Source organism: Lissotriton helveticus, chromosome 5_1 (assembly GCF_964261635.1).
Source record: "Lissotriton helveticus chromosome 5_1, aLisHel1.1, whole genome shotgun sequence".
In the NCBI taxonomy this organism is placed as follows: Eukaryota; Metazoa; Chordata; class Amphibia; order Caudata; family Salamandridae; genus Lissotriton; species Lissotriton helveticus.
Genome location: NC_136065.1, coordinates 1036826732 through 1036850141, shown reverse-complemented (window position 1 = coordinate 1036850141; position 23410 = coordinate 1036826732). Strand labels below are relative to the sequence as shown.

General features: G+C 43.1%; 1 protein-coding gene across 2 annotated transcripts in view; it reads right to left on the bottom strand.

Moving 5' to 3' along the window:
- The window catches only part of CRTAC1 (cartilage acidic protein 1), a 1631295-nt gene that overhangs the window by 886477 nt on the left and 721408 nt on the right, over nucleotides 1-23410 (bottom strand). For both annotated transcript variants that reach the window (XM_078643566.1, XM_078643565.1), the window contains exon 4: nucleotides 6117-6253. In XM_078643566.1, the coding sequence (XP_078499692.1) occupies nucleotides 6117-6253 (137 nt within the window). The remainder of the gene's footprint in view (nucleotides 1-6116; nucleotides 6254-23410) is intronic.

The following is a 23410-nucleotide window of genomic DNA, read 5'->3' as shown; positions in this document are numbered from 1 at the left end:
GGGTTCTATAAGTATATATTACTGAACAGTGGTTGAAATCTCATAATTGAGGCAGTTGGTCATGCACATACAAATTACACGTTCACCTTAATTCTGACACTGCTAGTGCTAATGGCCAATCCGTAAAAGACTGGAACCGCATATATTGTAATATATCTATAGCAACTATCAGGTATTTCTTGTTCCTCACCTTTCCAGGAGCCCCCTCAAAAGCCATAACGTCAAGCCGGACTAAGGTCCTCCTTTACGAGCAGCCCGATAAATTATATGATTTTTACAGACCTGATATAATCAGATAGAAGTTGCCAGCTCATAATTTTTGAGTGTAATAAATTTCGGCCAATTACTAATTTAGCCACATTAACATGCAGAAGTTGGGGGCCGATTAGGATGGATCCGTCCGCCGTCTGTGCCTGTCCACTCTCAATTTCCCCCCCGCCATATTACAATGGCGGGGGGACCGCAGCGGACGGAAACACCGTCTGCCGCTTTTCCACCGCGGTCGGCTTGCGACCGTGGCGGAAAAGCTCTAATACGGTGGCGGTGTCTATCAGACACCACCAGCCATATTAGGATGGGCTGTGGGGTATGCCTTTCCGTGGCAGCAATGCCGCCACGGAAAGGCATACGGTCTTTGCTTTGGGGGCCCATTGCGGGCCCCCAGGGTGAAGGGGGGGTGCACATGGGCAGACGGTCCCTGCCCCCGACAGGATGGCGGACGGACAAAGTCTGCCCGCCATCCTAATCGACCCCCTAGTGTTTACTGCAACCAAATTTGCATGTTCAAGTCCATACTGGGCATTATTCACCTGATGAAGATTGGCAGCTTTGACCAGCTGATATTTATCAGAAAACGAATAATTGAAATTTGGGCGGTAACATGTGTTACTTCAAATATCCCAATTACCAGCCCCTTAAAGCTTACTTTTTAATCTATTTCATTTGTGCATACCCTTTGATGTAGTGCTTTTACATCTGTCTGCAATCTGAAGCTCTATGTATGAACTGGTAGTAGTGTTAATCTCCTACGGATTTTGTTGCCCCACAACTGGACTTGGTCAACATGTATATTCACTATCAAACAACATTTAAGAATTAAATGTAAAACACATTAGACTTCACAGTAAATACTGACAAGTACTATTATAAAAACCATGAAGGTTTATTGAAGGCAATTCAGAAGCAAGTAAATGGCAAAAAGTCAGGCAGTCATTTGTTATATAAAAGCATGATTCTCAGGATAAATGTAGATCATGAAATAGCAGAGCCGAGTAGAATGCAGCTCAGTAAATTAATCAGACAGACAGTGTTGACCCTCTAAAGAGCGGGGGAAGTGAATACAACACCCTCTGGATGACACTCATTTTATAGAGTAAAATACAATGAGGTTTACACAATTTGGTGTGAATGCGCAAAGGCTCAAAGATCTCACCCAATCATTTCGCAGAAAGAACAATACATTCTGAAATCATATTTATCAGCACAATACCACAGGCTTTTGCAATTCATTTCCCGTCCCCTCTGCTCCTTTGACACCTTAGTACAAATTCCGCTACAAGTCAAGGTTACGTTTTCATGAGAATCCCACTGTGGTGTGGTGAGGCCTTGAGAAAGCATTCACATTGCTAACACAGCATGGAACTGAAGCTTAAGAATGAAGCATTATGCTGTACATGAGAACATTAAATCGTGTTTCAGAACATAACTTAGAAACGTACAATCGTGCCCTGAGTGCACCACGTGGAAAGACAGAAAGACGACCTCATGAGAGCCGGCAGCACAATCCATTAAGGATGCTAAAGTGCATACTTTATCGATGTTAAAGTAAATACTGCTTCTCAGAACATTTCATTTTTTCTTTCATTAAAATGGCGAAAAAGCAAATATTCTTGAATCAAATCTACTGTAAAGTATTAAAGATGGTGCATACTACCATTGATGGACAGCTATGCACCATTGATTATTCAATATGTGTTAATTACATTGTGTTAGTACAATTGTGCACTTTTATTAAAACCACTACATAACCTAGCAGGCCAGCATCATCCTTGAGCGAAAAAACGAGGACTTTAACTATACCTAAAGAAACTCCAGATTTAACTTTTACCTCATAGCTTGCTTAATATGAATGTTTACACAGGCCAACAGATCTAATGTGGCTTTTACTTTCCATATAGATATAAAATGAAAGATGATTTTTCTCACCAAGATGATGATCTGTTTAGAGGTTAAATAGCAAGAACAACAAGCTCCTGTGCATCCTACTACCAAATCCATATTAGCACTGCTTTAATATATATAAAATTCTGGCTCACCAAAGACCTGCAAATCAGATACCATCCTTTCATAAGTGAAGTATTATGCGATTATTTTTCCAAATTCTTCAAGGCTAATCATGAATATGCTTCAAACTATTCATGATAACTCCACTCTACCACCCTTGGCTCACCAAAGACCTGCAAATCAGATATCATTCTTTCATAAGTGAAGTATTATGCGATTATTTTTCTAAATTCTTTAAGACTAATCATGAATATGCTTCAAACGTTTCATGATTACTCCACTCGACCACCCTTTAGTCAGTGATGAGGCACTCACACCTTCCGGCCCACCAGTCTTCTCTCCTGCCCCAGAGGCCTCGGTTCTCTCTAAGCTGAACACTTTTTCATCAGGTTCCTCTCAAGTCCCTGCCCTGTGAAGATATCTAGAGTGCTCCCCATTACCTCAACTTTCAGGTACCCAGCAAATTTGTAGAGTGCCTTCGGATTGAAAAACAAGCTGTTGGTGCGTCTCCTGAAGAAGCCCAAATTGAATCTAAATCTTCTGCTCAATTATTGCCCAATATCCCGGTTACCCTTTCCAATGAAAACAACTGAAGGCATTGCCAACTAACAGTTGACTGCTTTTGCTGAAGCTGATACCGTCGTTCAAAAACAACAGGGGTATACCCATATACCCCTTCTCAACCTGGGTATCAGATAAAGTAGGAATAACCAACAATTGATATGAAGGAATAAATAATACACTAAGTCTGGTGAAGGTATTTCTAATTTACCTTCCCTATTTTTTCTAGTACACAATGAATATATCTTACATAAATTGCCTCATCCTAGCCAATGACACCTAATCAAATAATTGCAAAGATACACATGTACACATTTTCCATACAAGGACATAAACTCTACAAGAAATACACAAAGTAACCCTAAATATTAGTACAATTTTGATAGTGGCTTCCATTCACATCTGGACAGACCACTCGGAGGTAGTCGTGAACACACACTTCCGAGTTGAAACAACTACTACTATACTTTACAGTGCGACACTCTTAAAAGTGTTGTTTTAAGGAGGAGTAAATAGAGATAGAGTGCATTTCTATATCGTAGAGTTTATGTCCTTGTATGGAAAAACTTTACATGTGTATCTTTGCAATTCATTGATTAGGTGTCATTGGCTAGGATGAGACAACTTATGTAAGATATATTCATTGTGTACTAAAAAACATAGGGACGGTAAATTAAAAATACCTTCACCAGAATTAGTGTATTATTTATTCCTTCATACCGATTGTCGGTTATTCCTACTGAAGCTGATACAGTCTTCAACTCCTCACCATCTGGCTTCCAGCCTTCGTATTGTACTGAGACTATTCTTGCCCCAGTCACCAATAATATACATGCATCACTAGATTTAGGAAAGAAAGTGATGTTGACCTTACTGGACTACTCGGCAACCTTCGACAGGCCTCTCATTCCATTTTCATTGATCATTTAGGCAACTGTGGAGTGGCGACTATGATCTGTATTGGCTTTCTTCTTTGCTTGAGGACCACTCGCAAGCTGCCTTCCTTACCCCTTTCCATTCTGCATTCAAAGACATGTCACGTGGCTCATCACAAGGTTTACTGCTTAGTATGACCCTCTTTAATATCTATGTATCATCACTGGCAGCTCTCATGTGCTCTTTCCACATTGCTTCTGTTCTTATACTGACAATACTTATTTCTAAGACTTGATTGTGATATTTATTTCTTACAATCCAATTTAGAAAATACTACAGTCAAGAGGCTAACTCATAATCCTATAATTCTTATTATATTTGTCTGAATACAGACAAAGGAGAAGCTCTTCTATTTGTTCACTAGCATGGTGGCCAAAGGCTCTTGGACCAGCGCACAAACCTTCTGCTACGGCCTAAATCTCAGTTTCAATTTTCGTTGTCATTTGAATGTCAATTGCCATTGACTGCTCCAAATGATAATTTTTGAACCTGCTACTTTATGCTGCAAGTGAAACATTATTCCTGTCCTGCCTTAATTCTCATGTAAATCTTTTGACAGGAGCCAATACTGTCCAACTTAGATTATTGAAACACACTCCACCTAATTTTACCATCTCATGCTTGGACCAGAATTCAAAAAATAAAATTGCCACAGATCAGCTTATCCTTGGACTAAATCATCGTTTTAAAATCACTGTTCATCTAAAATTATTCCACTGGCTCAATATTAGCAAACCCTGCATTTTTAAAGCATGGCATTAAGCCTTGTATTTCGTGATCACCTCCAAACAGTTAGCGTGTAGTGGCATCAGTCAATCAAAATTCCTTCACTGCAGCTCTTCTACATTCTCAGTAATCCCTAAATTGTGAAGAATATGCACTAGAAGTCGAGGTTTTTCTGTTACTGCATCTAAAGTTTTGAATTGATTTCTTTTTAATGTAAAATTTATCAAATGTCATACCACGTTGGTAAAAGATTGTAAACCTATCTCTTACCCTGTGGTCGTTCATCAGTGTCTCTACTGTGCTTACCTTGCCTTCGTCAGAACTCAATTTTCCTATATCTGAATGCTATACAAATGTATTTTCACTTAAAAATAAATCTGAATTGTTTAATCTTTGAAGGTGTGTTAGTGTGTTCTCATGACTATATATTGTTGATAATTATATATTTTATATGCTATGTGTAAGCTTGCCATGGAGGCTTTATGAAAGTCTTATGATTCTAAAATGATTTTACAATGAACTTTATTTGACTATGACTAAGTGGAAGTAGACTGCATCCTAGTTAGTTGTTGCAGGAAATTCAGTATATCAGTCTCTTAGCCGTTCTTCATGCGTGCTTGTCTTCACCACACCATTTCAGAGTAAAGGAAAACCACTGCTACTGTATTGGGAAAACGCTGATCATTCACTGGGTAGCAGCAACTCCAAGTTCCACATTAAATATGTTGCCAGCATTTAGTTGTGTCTTTTTAACATATTGAATTGCAACTAACTTCATTTTCCATAATGTGCAACATTAGCAACAAGCATTGACAAATCCAGTTGGCCTTGCCTTGGCAAGAGTGCAATTGTTCTATCATTTGTTTTGCCAACATATGCCCCATGGAAAAATGGTAACATGTGAAAAAACATATTCAACTTTTCTGCTGGCTGTGTACATGTAATCAGACCAGATTAGGGGAGTCATTATGATGGCGATCGGACTTTCGACCGACCGCCATTGTTGCGGTAGTGGGACCGGCCACCTACGAGGCGGCCTACCCACCAACTGCATTACAATGTGACTGCCACTGCGGCAGTCACAGGCCCTATTTTTTGCAAATGGATGAAGAGAGTGGAGTGAGTGTGTGAGTGCATGTGCGTGTATTATTATTATGATTTTTATAATGACTATTTTGGAAAACGGGACTGGCAAGACAGCTAAAACTGTCTTTAGGCCTGAACTAAATTGGGGAAAGGAGTTAGCACACCCAACAGAGTCTCCTCCAATATCATGCAAAACTCCTGCCGTCAGCTTATGAAGTCGTCATATTAAGAAATACTGGAAAAATGAATAGTTAAAAGAGTTGTATGCTTCCAGATAAAAACTCAGCTTCTAGGAACACAGGGAACCCAACAAGGAAAGTACAAATCGATTTGAATCTTAAACTCAATTACTTGCTCGGCACGTTTGAAATCAATCTGATATTAGAACATTAGATTTTTTCATTAAAATGGAGAAAAAGCAAATACTCTTGAACCCAGCCTATTGTAAAGTATTAAACGTTGTGCATCCTACCATTGAGAGACAGGACGGCTATGCACCATTGATAATTACACAACTATCTTACCTTTCTATCAATGCAGGCCACAGAACGTCCAGCAAAACGGTTTGCAACACCTCTCTTGATGTTCACTTCATCACTTAGGATATCTTCCCACTGCTCATTTCGAAATGTAAACAGCTTATCCATGTAGGTGGCCATTCCTGCAGAGACAAAAAGACAAAAAATCAGGAAGCATTGGGGTCACTTGCAGTTGCTTTATTTGTTCATGGTTGTAGAGAAACAATTGCTTCTTAGAAGAGCAGACCTTTGTCCGGAAACATATGCAAGCGTAGGTGAGGGAAGGCTGGGTGGCTGGTTAGATGGAGGCACAATTTACATATAATATTTATTTTTATTCAATGGGTAGTGTGCAGTAGGGTGGAGCTGTTTCTCTTGGATGCCAGGTGATTTTGCATGCTTATGAAGGTGGGTGCAAGCCTGTGGAGGGATACTAGATATTTTGGTAGCCAAGCTACAGAGCATGCGTTAATAATGTGACCTTGAAAGAGGGAAGAGAGGTTAAAGGAGAAGGAAGGGTGTTACAATCTGGTGGAGCTGATAGGCCAATAGCCTAGAATAGGCATGCGGGACACAGTGGTTTGAAGGTAAGTGGTACGATGATCATAGGAGTGTATCTCTAGATCTGTTGGGGCAGGTTACCTGATAGGTGAAGTAGTGCTGCATTACCTTAAACACTACGGTTAATAGCCTGTCTAAAGCACAATATTTGGCAGGTAGCAAACGTGGTTGTTGGCAGTAGCTAGTAAAAGGCATATACTTCGAGAAGATAAACTAGTTCAGGAGGATATACTGCATACATCTGGTGAAATGTTTGACTTTATCGAAGGAAGAAACAACTGAAGATTGAAGTGGACCAACCAATAAGTTAATAGAGTAATCAATGTTTTTCATGGTTGTAGCATTGATCATGAATTTAGACCAGTGTTTTAGGACGGATGGGCATCTTTATGTTAAACACATTGAATGTATTGTTGTGGTTGTAGCTGAGAGAAACAGCTCTGACCACATATTTCTATTGAACATCATACTCAGCCTCTATTACAATCTGGCCTCATTTAGACCACAGCCGTTTGGTCTTATATTCATGTGTCCTTAAATGCTGCACTTGAAAAGGGTTGACATCAGGCTTTTGAATACTGCTGCTTTGTTTACTGCAGGTTTTAATTGTACCATATTTTGCACAGATACCTTATAAAATGTTTTCTTACTTATGTTAAGAAATAAATACATAGATCCTGTAGAGTTCCTGTTCTAGTGTATGCACGTCGCGTCATGACGCGACGTGCTGGCGGCCATCTTAGGATGCGCGCGCATCGGCATTATTAGCGCGCGAGGCTCGGAGCACAGTCGCACCGGCTCGGCGCTCTCTAGCACAATTCAAATAAACACAACGTGCTGAAATGGCGGTGTCCTGTCGTTCTTGGGGAGGGGCCCCCATTGGCAACTTTACAATGGCGACGATGTCGAGATGAGGACCTGGGAAGAAAAAAAAACCGGAAAAAACACTGGAAAAAAACGAACAGAACAGGACAGCAGAGAGGCCACAAAAGAGAAACCAAAGACCATGTGCCTCATGAGAATTACCTACCTATGAGCAGCCACCACATACAGGCAAGTGGGCACCAGAGAGCGCGGCAGAGCCTACAAGCACACAGAGGGAGTCAGTTGGAGCATAGAGGGAGTGACAGAAGAGCGTGCAGAGGGGCAGACGACCCTAGACACCCCCCTATACCAACTTATCAAGGCCAGAAGCACTGGCGACCTATGAGAAGAGCGAAGGGGCAGTCACAGAGATCCCCCAGCCAAAAACAGAGAAGCTAGAAGAGGACAGCGCACCAGGCAGCCCCAAAAGTTACAGCAGCACCCTGCCCACAGAAAAGCACAAAAGGATGTGTGCGCAAGCAGCGTCAGCGATGGCCCCTGTGCAATTTTTACCCAAGCCAGGAGAACCACTCATGAGATGGGAGGATTGGAGAGACTATATCGACAACTTCATCGAGGTGTTAGAAGACCAGAATGAGGAAAAGTTCTCAAGCAAAAGAAAGAGGCGAATATTGTTACATAATCTGGGCCCAGAAGGGCTCAGGATTTTCAAGAATCTAGTACCCAAACAACGTGGGAGCACAGATGACGATGTGTACGCCCACGCAATTGAAGAATTGAACGAACACTACAAACCGGCGGTTTGTGTTTCAATTGACAGATACAACTTTCAGCAAAGAAAGCAATGACCAGGGGAGTCAGTGGAAGAATATGTGGCGGCGCTGAGGAAATTTGCATCCACGTGTAAATACGACACGTTCCAAAATGAATTCATCAAGGATCAGATCGTGATGCACACCACGAGCACCGCGGTGCAGGACAAGCTGTGGGCTAGCGGGGACGCCACACTGCAAGAAGTCATGGTAGTTGTCAAGAGAGCGGAATTGGCGCGAAGATGCGCGGAAGCGGCAAAAAGAGAACCTGCAGCAAGTCCGATGGTGAACAGGATAGAGGACGAGGATCCCCGTAAGGACAGCAGAAGCAGGGGGGCCACGCCGAAGGGACCAAATAGGTGGCAAGGGAACCCGGGACCACCAGGGAAGCAAGCGGGGAGCAACAAGAAAGCCTGCTACAGATGCGGCAGTTGGGCACATGAAGCTCACGACAGGAAGTGTCCGGGGTTTCGCGCCAAATGCATGTACTGCAGAATCGTAGGGCATTACGAGAAAGTGTGCCGCAGGAAATCCTCCAGAAGCATGGTTAGATACATCGACCAAGGACAGGAGGACAGAGAAGAAATTGACCATGAGGAGGAGGACACTGTACTTTGCATCTACGACCAAGTGTTGAGCGTGGACAGCAAAAGGTCAACCAAACCAGTACTGGACATGACGATTGGAGGAGTGCCGATAAGCATAGTGGCAGATACAGGTTCGCCCTACACTATAGTCCAGAGAGCGGTGTGGAACGAAACCTTCAAGCCACATTTGGGCCCAGACCTGGAGAAGCTAGACATAAGGCCGGTCACGTACAATGGAGATCGCATACCCATGTTGGGATTCCGACCGCTTAAATTTGAATTCAGAGGACGCACCGCCAACTGCAAATTGTACATATCCGAAAGGGGACCATCGGTGCTGGGATGGTTAGACCAGGGCGACCTGGGCATCAAACTGGACCCTGGAGGTAAGGAGCAGATTCTCCTCACCGAGCCGGAAGTGTGGCCGAACCTGGATAAATGGAAGGAAGAGTTCCCCAAAGTATTCGGAGGTGCGGTGGGAAAGCTTGAGAAGTTTGCACACAAAATCATCCTCAAGGCAGGCGCCATGCCAGTGGCTCACAAGGTGAGGAATGTATCCCTTGCAGTGAGAGAGGCGGTACAAGAAGAACTGCAAGGGTTAGAAAGACGAGGAATCATTGAGCCGATCACGTGCGCTGAGTGGCTGGCGCCATTGGTAGTGGTCATGAAACCCAGCGGAAGGGCAGGCTATGCGTGGACCTGCGCGAGTTAAATAAGAACATCGTTGTGGAGAAGTTTCCCTTACCAAGAATCGAAGAGATGCTAGCCAAGACGAGAGGGGTCAAGTGGTACTCTACCATTGATTTGACCTCAGCATACCATCAAATTGCGTTACACCCGGAGAGCAGGAGGTTGACTTCATTCATTACCCCCTTCGGGTGCTACCAATTCCGACGAATGCCGTTCGGACTAGCATCGGCAGCAGCGGTGTTTCAAAAATTGATGCACCAGCTGTTCAAGAACATTGACGGCATCCAATATTTCCAGGATGACATCCTAGTGATGGGACGAGACAAACTAGACCACGACGCCAAACTGACCAAAGTGCTAAGAGTGTTAGAAGAGAAAGGCCTCACGGCGGAGTGGGAGAAGTGCCGCCTGGGCATGGAATCAGTGACCTACTTAGGGCATGAAATCGGAGTGCAAGGGATCACTCCCAAGGCGGACAATGTGAAGGCGATCTGCGAAGCACCTCCACCCACCAGTAAAGAAGAAGTCAGGTCTTTCTTGGGAATGGCCGAGTACTATAGTAAATTTGTGCAGCATTTCGCAACAAACACGCACCACATGAGGAAGCTAACAAGGGAGAGTTCGGTGTTCTGCTGGACGGCGGAAGCACAAGGGGAATTCGAGAACATAAAGAAAGATGTGGTAGGCGCAATACCTTTGCAAGGATCAGAATCCTCCACCCCACTCCTCGACATCCTAGTGCCCCCCAACTATGACATCATAAGATTAGACAGAATCGAAAAGATAGGTGGTGGTATCGCTTGCATTCATCGGAGCAATATTACAGTAAACAGGGCCATATCCCCTGTCTTCAGTTCCTGTGAATATTTATGCCTCAACCTTAGCAGTAATGGCAAATCTTTCTGCTCGTTACACATCATCTACCATCCACCTAGAGACAACCTCACCTTCACCGAATACCTCATGGACATCATCTCCTCGAACACAGGGAGGGAGAATACCCAAATATTCCTGGGCGACTTCAATCTCCATTGGGATGACCACACTGACGTTGTGGTTAATAGTCTTAAACAGTTCCTCGACGACGTTACCCTGTCCCAAATCTGTAACAGTCCCACACACAAAAAAGGGTAAATCCTGGATTTAATAATCTCTAAGACTGACGCCATTCAGTTGGTTTCTATCCAACCCTGTGACTGGTCAGACCATTTTATTATTAACTTCTCTATCAATGTAACTCTGCAATTGAACTCAGTTCAATCCAAAAAACCAAAGATTTGGAAAAGAGACCTTAAACAACTTAACCCAATCACTCTACCCGCTGCCTACTCTAACCGTCTTCTGCCCCCCGTAGACTCCCTTGACGTACATGATCTCACCAATCACTACTTCAACTCTATGACCTCTTTAATTGATGAGGTAGCCCCCTTACAATTAAAGAGAGTCTCCACTAAAGATTCTAAGCCCTGGTACAACGGTCTTCTTAACGAGGACAGACGATCTCTCAGATCTCATGAACGCATTTGGAGAAAAGTCCCATCGTCGTTGCACCTCAAGTCTCTTAGGAGAAAAAGAAACACGTACTATAGAAAGATCAAGCGCACTAAAGCGGAATTCTTTAGCCACCAACTTGACCAGGCACGAAATCGGCCCAAAAAACTCTTTGAACTCATCAAAACCCAAACTAAGGCTGCTCCCCAACAACCTCAAAACTCAGTTAGCTTGCAACCCAACTGTGAAGAATTCTCTGACTTCTTCAGACAGAAAACTGAGAACATTAAGAAGGAACTTTTAAATGACCTAGTACTTTACACCAGACCGCAGTTGAACATCGCACTTACTCCCCCTTCAGCATCTCTCCAAATTACCTCAAAACATCACTTGAAAAACAACGCAGCATGGACATCCTTCGATACCTATTCGGAAGAAGCCTTAGACAAGATCCTTTCCACTCTTAAGCCGTCCAATCACTCCTCAGACCCTCTCCCTGCAAACTCTGTCAAAGACTTGACCCCTTGGTTTTTGAGCCTTTGGACCAAAAATTATTAGCAGTTCTCTACAACAAGGCTGTATCCCAGACTCCCTCAAAATTGGACAGGTCTCTCCTATACTAAAGAAACCCTCAGGTGACCCGTCTGACCTTAACAACTATCGACCCATCACCAATATCCCTACCCTGGCCAAACTACTGGAAAAATGCGTTCATCTCCAACTCATTAAGCATATCGACCACTACGACCTGCTTAACAAACACCAATCAGGCTTCAGGGCAGGTCATAGCACCGAAACTGCCATGACACACATCATTGATGATGCGCTTCAGATCCTAGATCAGAACGGAGCTTGCCTTCTCATCCTGCTTGACCTATCCTCAGCCTTTGATACGGTTAAACATGAAAACCTGATAGATATCCTCAAACAAAGAATGGGGCTATCTGGATCTGTACTAAACTGGTTCACCTCCTTCCTCCATAACAGAACGCAAAAATTCAAGGTCAACAACACTCTCTCTAATCCAGTTCCAGTCGATTTAGGAGTTCCTCAAGGTTCCTCCCTATCTCCGACATTGTTCAATCTCTTCCTGGAACCCCTCACAGAATTGCTACATGCATCTAATGTCCAATTTCACATGTATGCGGGCGACACACAACTCTATCTCAAGATCCACTCTTTAGAAGACATTACTATGCTCAACACAACGCTCAGGAACACTCAGATTTGGTTGGCAGAAAGCCATCGCAAATTAAACGCTCAAAAAACGGAATTCCTCCTTATTGCACCACCCGCCAAAGTCCCCATGATGCAAGATCTGATCAAATATATTACTGCATTCAACGTCAAACCTAACATTGTAGGCTCAGCTAAATCCCTAGGAATAACCCTTGACAGCAACCTTACCATGCAAAAACACATCAGTAACGCAATAAAAGGAGCAGACTTCCAGATCAACACGTTGAGGAAGCTGAAACCATTTTTGCCAGCAAATGATTTTAAGCTGGCAGTTCAAGCGCTTGTTATCCCGAGGGTGGAGTACGGAAGTGTTTCCCTTTGTGGCCTCCCTAAAGCATCAACAGCACCCCTAAGAGCCACTATAAACACAGCAGCAAGACTCATCACTGGCTCAAAGAAAAGCTCTCATATTTCCCCAGACTTAAAAGCCTTGAACTGGCTTCCGTTTGAAGACAGAATTCACCTTGCATGACTCATAAGGCCCTGCACCACAAAGCACCCAGCTACCTCGCACAGAAGTTGACGATCTCGGGTGGATCAAGAGCCTCAAGAAACGCTGAAAACCTGCTACTGAAACCCCAAAGATTCAACAGGAAGAAAACATATAAACAAACCTTCTCTGGGATGGCGCCCAGGATTTGGAACTCACTGCCCCCAGAAACCAGACTTAACGCCTCTACGGTTTCATTCAAAAGGCAAGTGAAAGAGTTCCTCATGGCAAAACTCACCTTCCCATAGTCCAAGGTATCTCTCTGTCTAAGTACCCCTTTTCCTTGACTCCCTTTTGGACAAAGGGCCTCCTGACTCTTTTAGGTACGCGCACTGAACACTGCCTAATTCAACGTTCTCATGTTGTACCCTTATGCTTCACTTTGGTACTATGTAACTTGTATTCTTGATGTGCCTACATTTACTTGTTTGTATACCTAGCTTAACTGAGTGTAAAGCGCTCTGATATCCGCAAGGATCCTGTTCGCGCTATATAAGACCTTCAAATAAATAAATAAATAAAATAAGGATATGACCCTCAAGGAAAGACTGTACTCACAACGGATGCCAGCGATAAAGGCTTGGGCGCGGTGTTGATGCAAGACCGAGGACAAGGAGTAATGGACACACTAAGTTTTGCATCTCGCACCCTGAGCGACACAGAAAGAAAATACAGTGTCATTGAAAAGGAGATGCTAGCTGTAGTGTGGGCAATGACGAGATTCAGGCAATTCTTGTGGGGCACACGATTTCAGTTGATGACAGACCACAAGCCCCTAGTGAAAGTCCTAACCTCCAGTGGGCATGCGAGCGCCACCCCCAGAATTTCAAAAATGACATTAAAACTCCTGGAATTCAGGTATGATGTGGAGTACATCCCTGGCAGTCGAAACAAAGTGGCAGATTATCTGAGCAGGGCGGCAGCCATGGAACCTGGTGGAGATGACCAAACATGCGGAAAAGAGATGGTGGCCCTGATGGAGGACCAAGAGATGGTCATAAGCAACCAGGAGTGGAAGGAAGCATATGACGAGGACCCAACCATACAGGAAGTGAAAACGAACATAGTACAAGGATGGCCAGAAAAAAGACCCATCAGTGAAAATCTGAGGATGTATTATGAAGTCAGGGAAGAACTATCGGTGGACGACCAAGGAGTGTTTGTTTACAGGGGGGACAAGGTCATTCCTCCAGCTGGCATAGTTCCCAAACTACTGGCGATACTCCATGAAGGCCACTTGGGAATAGGCAAGATGAAACTAAGGACTAAGCAAGGCTACTGGTGGCCAGGTATGGACCTAAGAGCGGAACGGTATGTCCGGGATTGCCCACAGTGCCAGGGAGCAGACAAGACACTCAAACCACTGCGCCCGGCGCTGGGCAGATTTGATCTTTCACAGAACCCATGGGAGGAACTGTCCATAGACATATTGGGTCCCATCTTGGATGGACAAGGCACTCCAAAGTATGTGTTTGTCCTTGTGGATAGATACTCGAAATGGCCGGAGGTGAAGGTGGAGGAAGTAATGGACACAGAGACGATTTTAAAGTTTTTGAGCGACACATTCGTGAGAGAGGGCATTCCAAAATCCATCCTGAGTGATAATGGTCCTCAGTTCACCTCAGACAAATGGACCAACTTCATGGAAAGAAATGGCATTCTCTCCAAACACACGTCGATCTATCACCCGTCAGGGAACGGACTGGTTGAACGGTTTAACCGTGTGGTGATGGGATCCGTGCAAGCAGCGATATCTACTAACAAAGACTGGGAGAAAGAAATCTGGCAAATGATATGGGCGTACAGAATCACGCCCACAGGAACTGGATATAGCCCCTTCCAAATCTTGAGGGGACGTGACCCCTTCACGAAGGACAATCGGGTATGGAAAGAGAAGACCAAAATGAGAAAATGGTCCCCTGCAGTGGTCCAGGCGAACTTGGAGAAGGCACAAGCCGTCTACGCAAAACACTACAACAAGCGAAGGAACGTGAAGGATACCGGACTAGAGGAAGGAGAATGGGTATGAGTCACGTTGGCAACAATGCAAAGGAAGGGGGATAGCAAATATAGTAAACCCCTGCAGGTGAAGAAGGTGTATGACAGAGCGGCCCTGTTGAGTGACGGCAACGTGTGGTCTCAGGACCGCATGGCGAGATGCAACAAAGTACCAGTGGAACAAGGGGGGACAAGACCTGGAAGGTGCGGAAGAGCCCGAGGCGGGAGATGAGCGATTGGAACGAGAGATGGACTTGGAAAATGAAGAAATCAGTGAGGAGCAAGACGACGGAAGGAGCCCTGGAGCGGAGAGAGAGATGGACAGAAGTGAATCGGCAGAGAGCCAGGCTGCGCAGAACGATAGGGGAGGTAGCGCAGAGACTCCGGAGAGAGAGGCTGTGGCTACCCCGGTAAGACTGACCCGCAAGGGTAGAGCAGTGGTGAGACCAGCCAGGTTCCAAGACTTTGATATGAACGGCGGACTGTAAGTTAAAATGTTTCACTGTTTGGAAAAAAGGGAGATATGTAGAGTCCCTGTTCTAGTGTATGCACGTCGTGTCATGACGCGACGTGCTGGCGGCCATCTTAGGATGCGCGCGCATCGGCATTATTAGCGCGCGAGGCTCGGAGCACAGTCGCACCGGCTCTGCGCTCTCTAGCACAATTCAAATAAACACAACGTGCTGAAATCGCGGTGTCCTGTCGTTCTTGGGGAGGGGCCCCCATTGGCAACTTTACAGATCCGAGCAGAAACAAACGGTGAGGAGGAAACTATTCTTATGAGAGATACTCATGTAACCTTTCTATTTTGCTGATTACATGCCTTTCGGATCTTTTATACTAACTAGACCTTTTACATGAGTTTCATATTGTTACATATTTAGGCATGCCTTGTAACACAAGGTTGGAGTATGTTCTACTTTTTGTGCTACTGACTTTTTTTTAAATGTATCAAGACAAGGACAATTGGCATGCAGCAAAAAAAAGATATATATGTTTTACAGCTTTAAATGATACATTTTAAAATGACATATTAAGATTAAAACTATTACTCTCTGTATGTTTACAAAACCATGCAGTAACTTAACTATTTAACAATTATTCACTATATCGTGGTAATCTGTTCTTCTTTAGCAAATGGTAGCACGAGACAATAACATAACCAAGACTAGAACTCAAATAATGCACAATTCTGCTCGAAAATTCGAAAGCTGTGCTTCTATAAACTTCTCTGTCAGATAATAGTTGATTATCTGGCTATGCCACATTTAAAAGGATGAATGATATGGATCAATACATTTTGTAAAGCTTTGTGGCATAAGGCGCTGCATACTAACAGAATGCTTTCCCTTGCACAATGTCATTAGTTCTTGTTCCGTCTCAATACCTTTACTTAGAGCTGAACACATAAAAAGAAAAGATTTGTCAAAATGCCATTATTACGATACATTTTGAGTTTATATATGATAATGCCCACGTTGCCTGGCACCAAAGAGACAGTAGGACTGTTCGCTGTTATTTTGTGCAATCTTTCTGCATAGAGCTGCATCCCATTGACTACATAATCTTGTACTCCTCTAAGGATATCTTTCAAAGACTGCAAGTATTGAAAATATCCAAATTGGTGTCTCAATTTTAGCTTGCATATTATTGATAAGCTTTGCAGGGGCGTAGCTTCAGGAGGGGGTGTTTGGGGTGTTACACCCCCCAATGAATGCATTTTCAGGTAAGTAGTTGGGGACAGGTGCTCTCAGTAGGGTATAGTGAGATGTCCGTCGGATTTCAGCAGGACTTTTTACATACACACAGACAAAAACACTGACACTCTCTCACGATATTGTGTTTTCTCTCTTAGTACTCATACCAATCTGAATTCCTCTTCCTTTCCACTGCCCCTTATGTCACTCTCATGAACCCTGCTTGGGTATAATGTATTTAAACATTATATGCCAGTCTTATTGTCGGAAAATCTGAAGCTCACCTCACCCCCAATGTTAGTGACAAAGCTACGTCAACTGAAGCTTTTCTAGCTGTTTTAAAATATTGTTTTGTTCTCTCTAGTCCAGTTCGTCAAGAATATCAATGTACAGACATTTGTTGCATCAGTGTTTGAAGAGAAAATGTGCGGTCATTTTTGTACAATTATTTTCCCTTTACTTCATCTAACAAAGGATAACAATTGATTGATATCTTGGGACATGGGCATTTGGTGCAACAATAGTCTTAAAATAGGCTGTATTCTAAGAAGGAATATTAAAAACAAAATACACTGCCCCCAACTATCAAGTTAATCATCTGTACGCTCCAAACTCCTTTTTCCTTTTACTAATCATTGGATTTGCCCTTTAGAATAAGTGCTAGCTAACTATTCCAAGATATGTTTTTAAAAACATATGCACTGATTGTAAAATTAATTCTGTCTATAATTGGATTTAAAATAGAGCTGATACGAATGTGAGTTCTCAGTATAAGTGTTGTCTGGCATACTTTTGTAGAACGGGTAGGATCCAAGCCAATTTTAATTTTAATTGCATAATGTTGGAGTCCTGTACTATAAAAAGAGGTAATCGCTAATTGGCCTGTAGTGAGGCAGAATTCAGGATTAGGGATAATAACTAGGACTGCCAGGAGGATGAGGAGCAGTGGGGCCAACATTTTAATTCTGCCTAGCAATAGTCGATATTGTAATTATCTGTAAATAGAGTGTAGCACAAATGACTGAATGACTCAAATCTTCTGTTCACTGTTGTATGGAATCCAAGTGTCTAAATTATTTGGCACTGCTCATACTTTTTTTTGCACTTTATATAATTTTGTAGTTTCCTTTTGTATGTTTTATACACTGAAATGTAATGAAAAGGGTCCATATTTACTGTAATACTGGCCGTGGTTAAATACCTTTATTTGCTTAGCCTGCCTTTTCACATATGGTAGTGTCTCTAAAACAGAGTAAATAAGGCCCTCACTACTTGGCTATGCCATTGATTATAAGGGGGCATACATAGTCATACGCCATAGGCGAGACATTATCAATCTATAAGGATCTTTATCCTCTAATATTAGCCTCCTTTGGGATTGATATACTTAAGTTACTGATAACAATCCTTAAAAATAATCAGTCATTTGTTAGTTTTTTAAAGTCACATGCTGGGCTCATGCCCAATTTCTTCCTGCATGTATAACTGTCATACCTTCTCCCACATTTTGGTATTGACAATAAATAAAATCATATTTCTTCTTTTTTACTAGGAAACTATGTTCTATCCATCTATCAGTGTCACTAACCCTAAAGTAAAGGCAACAATTAGCTGGGCTCTCCACTCCTCCTGCATATGATTTTGTACATAGTAATAAAGTGAAAACACAACACAAGAAAATTCCAGCACCAATTTGGATAGAGTAAAATGTAATAAATGATTTTAGATCAAAATAACAAAAATCAAGTCAGTAGAACTGGAGATATGCAATTCCAAAGATTTAAGTGAAAATAGTGCCTAGAAGCACAAAGTCCTTCAGTGGTTATCTAGTCAGACCAGTATTAAGTCACAAGTTTAGGCTGACTGCAATGATGCACGGACCAGATACAGGGTTCAAGTTAGGCTCGCTGAAAAAAGTACCTTAATTCCTAGTTTGCGGAGTGTTGCGAGATTCAGCGACGAGGATGCATCATGCAGCAGTGCTTCCAAGAAAACTACAGGCTGTGATGCAAAGTCCTTGGTCGTCATCGAGAATGTTGTCAATGAGGGCCTTGTGGTGCAAAGGGCCGATACAGCTGTGAGGAGATGCATCGTGCTGCATCAGTTCTATGTACAGGACCACAGCTGGGCTGTCAGATCAACTTCAGGCCACTTTTAAGGGTCCAGGACTTGGGGGGCCCCACTTAGGTAGTAAGACTTACAGAAACAGAGTCCAAGTGCTGGGTTCAAGGTAGTTGAAGCCTTTTCAATCCTTGAGGCTCTGATCAGGAGGCCAACCAATAAGCCCTTGAAAGCACAGTTGTAGTTCTGAGTTCAAGATGCAGACCCAGTCACTCAGGCAGCAGGGCAGTGGAGTAGAAGTCCTAGCAGAGCAATACAGCTGTTCTTTTGAGAGGTGTACAGAAGAGTCTGGACTGAGGGTCCAATATTTATACCTTATGCCTACTTTGAAGTAGAAGAAGGGTCTGTAGATTCCACCCTCAGAGGCTCTTAGAATTTCCTGTCTTACTGCCCTGCCCCTGGCTTCTCAGCCTTTGCGATGTGCAAATGTGGTAGGTGAAAACTCTTCCTACTCATCAAGTAAAAGATGGCCCATCCTGCCAACACCTATTCCTTTGTGTCTTACTGTCTGGGAGCAATATACAAAGACTAACTGACAGCTATATATAGGGCATCATTATGAGTTTGGCGGTGCAAATTTGGGATTTTTTCACTATCATGTTATGTAAAACTTAAAAAGTTCATGTCGAAATTTTTAAATACACTGAACCCTGCCCTCTGGGTTGTTTAGGGCCTATCCTAGGGGTAACTTACATGTGTTCAAAAGGAAGATTTAAGCCTGGCAGAAGGTCTATTTTGCCAGGTCGACATGGTAGTTTAAATCTGCACACACAGGCTGCAATGTCAGGTCTGAGACATGTTTAAGGAGCTACATTCTAATATATTGGCCCTAAGTACATGTGGCACCACTTTATGAGATACTTACAAGTTTTTGCTCCCTCTTCAGTGCCATGAAAACACTTGCACTGGCTAGGAAAGTTAACAAGGTCTCTGATCCCAACCATATCCCTCCATTCTTTCTTCTCTGCTTGCTTCTGTGTGGCTTGGGTGTTCTTGCACATGTCTTTTTCTGGCTATTGGCATCGGTGGAGGGGATTGGAATTAATGAGTGCAGTGCTTAATTTGTAAACAAATAAGTGCCAGGGCTCTCGTGAGGAGGCCACTGCAGGTTGCACCACACAATGCCCCTGCCATCCTACCAGTGGGTAAACATCCATCACAACGCGGTCAAAATACCACGGTGCTATTACGACGCATCTTCTACAACGCAAGTCGGTACCATGACTTGCGCTGGAGGGCGCTCTAGACTAAGGAATAGTAGATTTACTATTCCAACACCTTCCTTACTGTACGTAGGCTGGAGTTGGAATAGTAAATCTTACTATTCCTAAGTCCAGCACCCTACAGCGCAAGTCGTGGTAACGACTTGCATTGTAAAAGATGCGTTGTGATGTACCGCGATCATTTTGATCGCGTTGTAACATTATACAACCCTACCAGTGACAGTAATAACATACCTACTAACCATCACACTCCTAAAAGTATGGCAATTCGGACTATTTCCGGCCTCCACAGCTATAAGTATGGCTTGGGCAGCAGGTAATAGTCATTTTAATGCATATTATAAGAATAATTACCTGTTGTTGTGGTCATCTCTAAATTAGCCAGACCGCGCTACCTTGTGGCAGACTGTCACAAGCATTGGTTTTGAAAATTAAGTGCTGGTGCCGAGCAATGGAAAACTCCCACTCAAATTAAGAACTGAATGAGTGGTGTCAGAACTAAACCCTGCATGAACATTGTCTGGTCTTTACACACCTTGCACTTTTAGGGTGCTCGGTGCTGACCAAGGGACAACAGTCTTTCTTTATTTAGTTTTCAGATCACTTCAAAGCACAGCAAACCACTTCCACTCCTCTGTGGCCAGACTGGCCATTTATCTCAACAGGCATTTCCTGCAGTGCTTGAGCCATTGGAGGTTGGTTTTAAAGGACCAAAACCCCCACTTGCACCTTTGTCACTCACCAAATCCCAGGGAGAGAGGGTATTAAATCACAGAGTGAGAAAGTGAGAGATAACGTGAAAGGAGGGAATGAAAGACTGACATAAGGGAAAGAGATCAGAAGGAAATGAGAGAAGATAGAGAAGGACATAAATCATAGAAAGGAGGGAGACAGAATGAATGGATGGAGAGAGAGAAGAGCGATGAAGGGAGTGTGGTCAGTAATAACATTTTGTCACAGATGTTTTTTGGGATTGCTTTCAAGTGTTTTCTCATCCTGCAGTTTGAACCTTGCTTGATTTCCCCTGGGTATCTGATGGGTACAGGGTCGGGAGAGGGGGTCCTTTTACAGGGGGCGTGTCCCTTTGTAGTACGTTCTGAACAAAGAGAAGGTGGGCTAAGCTTTCTTGATGGCCCCTGTTTATTGAGAAATGAAATTAAATAGATAAGAGACACCTGGCCTTGTAGTACGAACTACAAAGCGAGAAAAGCAGGACATGCAGAGTTCAGAAGCAATCTGTAGTTTTTATATCTATTTAACTTTTATGTTGTTCAGTGGTCATAGTGGGGGGATCTGAGGGGCACGACATGCCCTAACTGTTTTAATTTTAGGAAAACAGCTCCCCTACCTTTTGTCAAAAGGTCAACCGTTCCGGCAGGGCCAGACGGATGTACGTTGTTACAACGCATGCTTTTACTACGCATGCCTTTACAACGCAGGTTTTTCAACGCAAGTCGTTACAACGACTTGCGTTGGGGGGTGGTGGATAGTGAATAGTTTAATTTACTATTCCAACTCCAGTCCGGTGGATAGTAGGGAAGGTGTTGGATAGTAAATTAAACTATTACCTATCCTAGAGCGCCCCCCATTGCAATTCGTTGTAATGACTTGCGTTGAAAAACCTGCGTTGTAAAGGCACTGCGTGGTAAAAGTTGCATCGTAAAGGATGTTTCCCGGGCCAGACAGGTCGTGGCGGGCACCAAGCACTTCACCAGTGGGCTGGAGGGGTGGGGGTCAGTTTTCTGGCAGTTGGGACCGGTTTTGTCACTGGGAGCCGGTTTTGCAGCAGTGCTGGAATATATTGGCATCCAGTAACAAAAGCAGGAGCGGTGCTTTTTATTACTAGCACCCTTCCCTCCCCCAGCTTCCAGGGCCGGTTGAGCATCAATCTAACAGGGCTGGTTGCTGTTCCCAGTCTGGCCCTGCGTTCCAGGCTGGGTAATTCCCGGAGTTAAAAAGCTTCAGGTGAAGTGTCATTCAGGGAGCCTAATGAGCTGTGAAACAAAGGCAGGGACCGGCATCTACAAGCCTTCTTGCAGGGAGTCTGATTGCCTAAAAAAAGTGTAAATATGCACAAATGCTCAATCTGCAAATGTAAAGTGTGCCTGGAAGCCTGTATTAACTTTAACTGATGGAATCACTTGAAGCTTCCTGGTGACGTACATTCATTCTTTTTGAGAGGTTTTGTAAGGGAGCTACAAGCTAAGCTGTGAAGTGTGTACTTTTAAAAGACAGTTACTTAAAAAAATGCATTATGTACAGCCTGCAACAAATCTATATGTTGGAAACACTTTTTATCTTAAACCTTTTTGCGCATTCTGTAGCAGCCTATCTTATACTGTGCATAAGACAAGTTCAAAATAATGACTTGCATGTTCACAGTTCTTTCTGCCACATACTGGGACCTTGTAGCACTAAACAGACACAAGTCACTATTCTCAACTGCGCCAACCAGGACTTGGTGCGGTGCATTAACTAATAGCGGTTTCATAATGTACAATAGTGTATTTCCCACTGATTAACATATTCATTTGCATTTAAGCTGTATGTTATATTATATGTAGTTACCAGAAGGTGAAAAGCTGAAAAAAGTTACAGAATACTTTCTTTTTTTTTGCCAAGCCCACACCCTCACTCACTCCACCCCCTGTCCTGTCCCCTTGCTGACAGCACCATCGTTCCCATACTTTTTGTAATGGACTTTAACCACTGATATTGTTTGACTTTGACCCCTGAATGGGTTTCTGAACTTACTTTACAAGATTATTCATAAGGCAGAATTAGGCGAAAGCCAAGGATGGATGGACATCTATAAAATCAGGCAGGATTTTAAGAAAACACTGGGTTAGAGACAAACCATGAGGATGCTAATTGGGAAAATGTACATACAAATAAACACATTTTTCATAACTAGATATAATGCAATAATTAGCGAAAAACAGGAGAACAAAAATAGATTAGAGAAGAATATCAAATCACAACTGTACGTAAACAGGCAAAATATCTGGCCGCTAATTGGGAACAGTACATCTCTGAGTCAGTCAAGTTGTGTTTTAAAATTTCGAGAGTAGAAACGGAGGTAAAAATAAAGACGCTGTCCCTGTTTCTTCGCAAGGAATTTTGTGGGGAATCTTATTGAAGAGAGGGCAGGGATGGAGCTAGTCTGGTGTGTTCTTTCCTTAGCCTTATATAGCAGGGTTCACTTTTAGGAGCTTTCTAACCCAACTCGATGTCTTTGGTTTCAGGCAAACTTCCTCATAACTCTCTCAAGGGCAATTGAAGCGACATCCTAAAAGAAGAGAAATTTCTATATTTCTTGTTCTTTTTATAGCGCATATGTTCTTACACCTTTACACTTTCACTTTTCAGCGTTTAATCACTGGTGATGGTGAGAAAAGCAAGTTACAGGGTGAAAACTAGAGAACTTGGTGGTGCTCACACCGCCCACCCCATTCGAAAGACCTATTTCCCGGAACCTGTTTGATGCTACTTGAATTCATTTAATTTTTCAATATTCTAAATAATTGAAGTTTGTATATCCCATGTCACTTCAGTTACTACTTTCT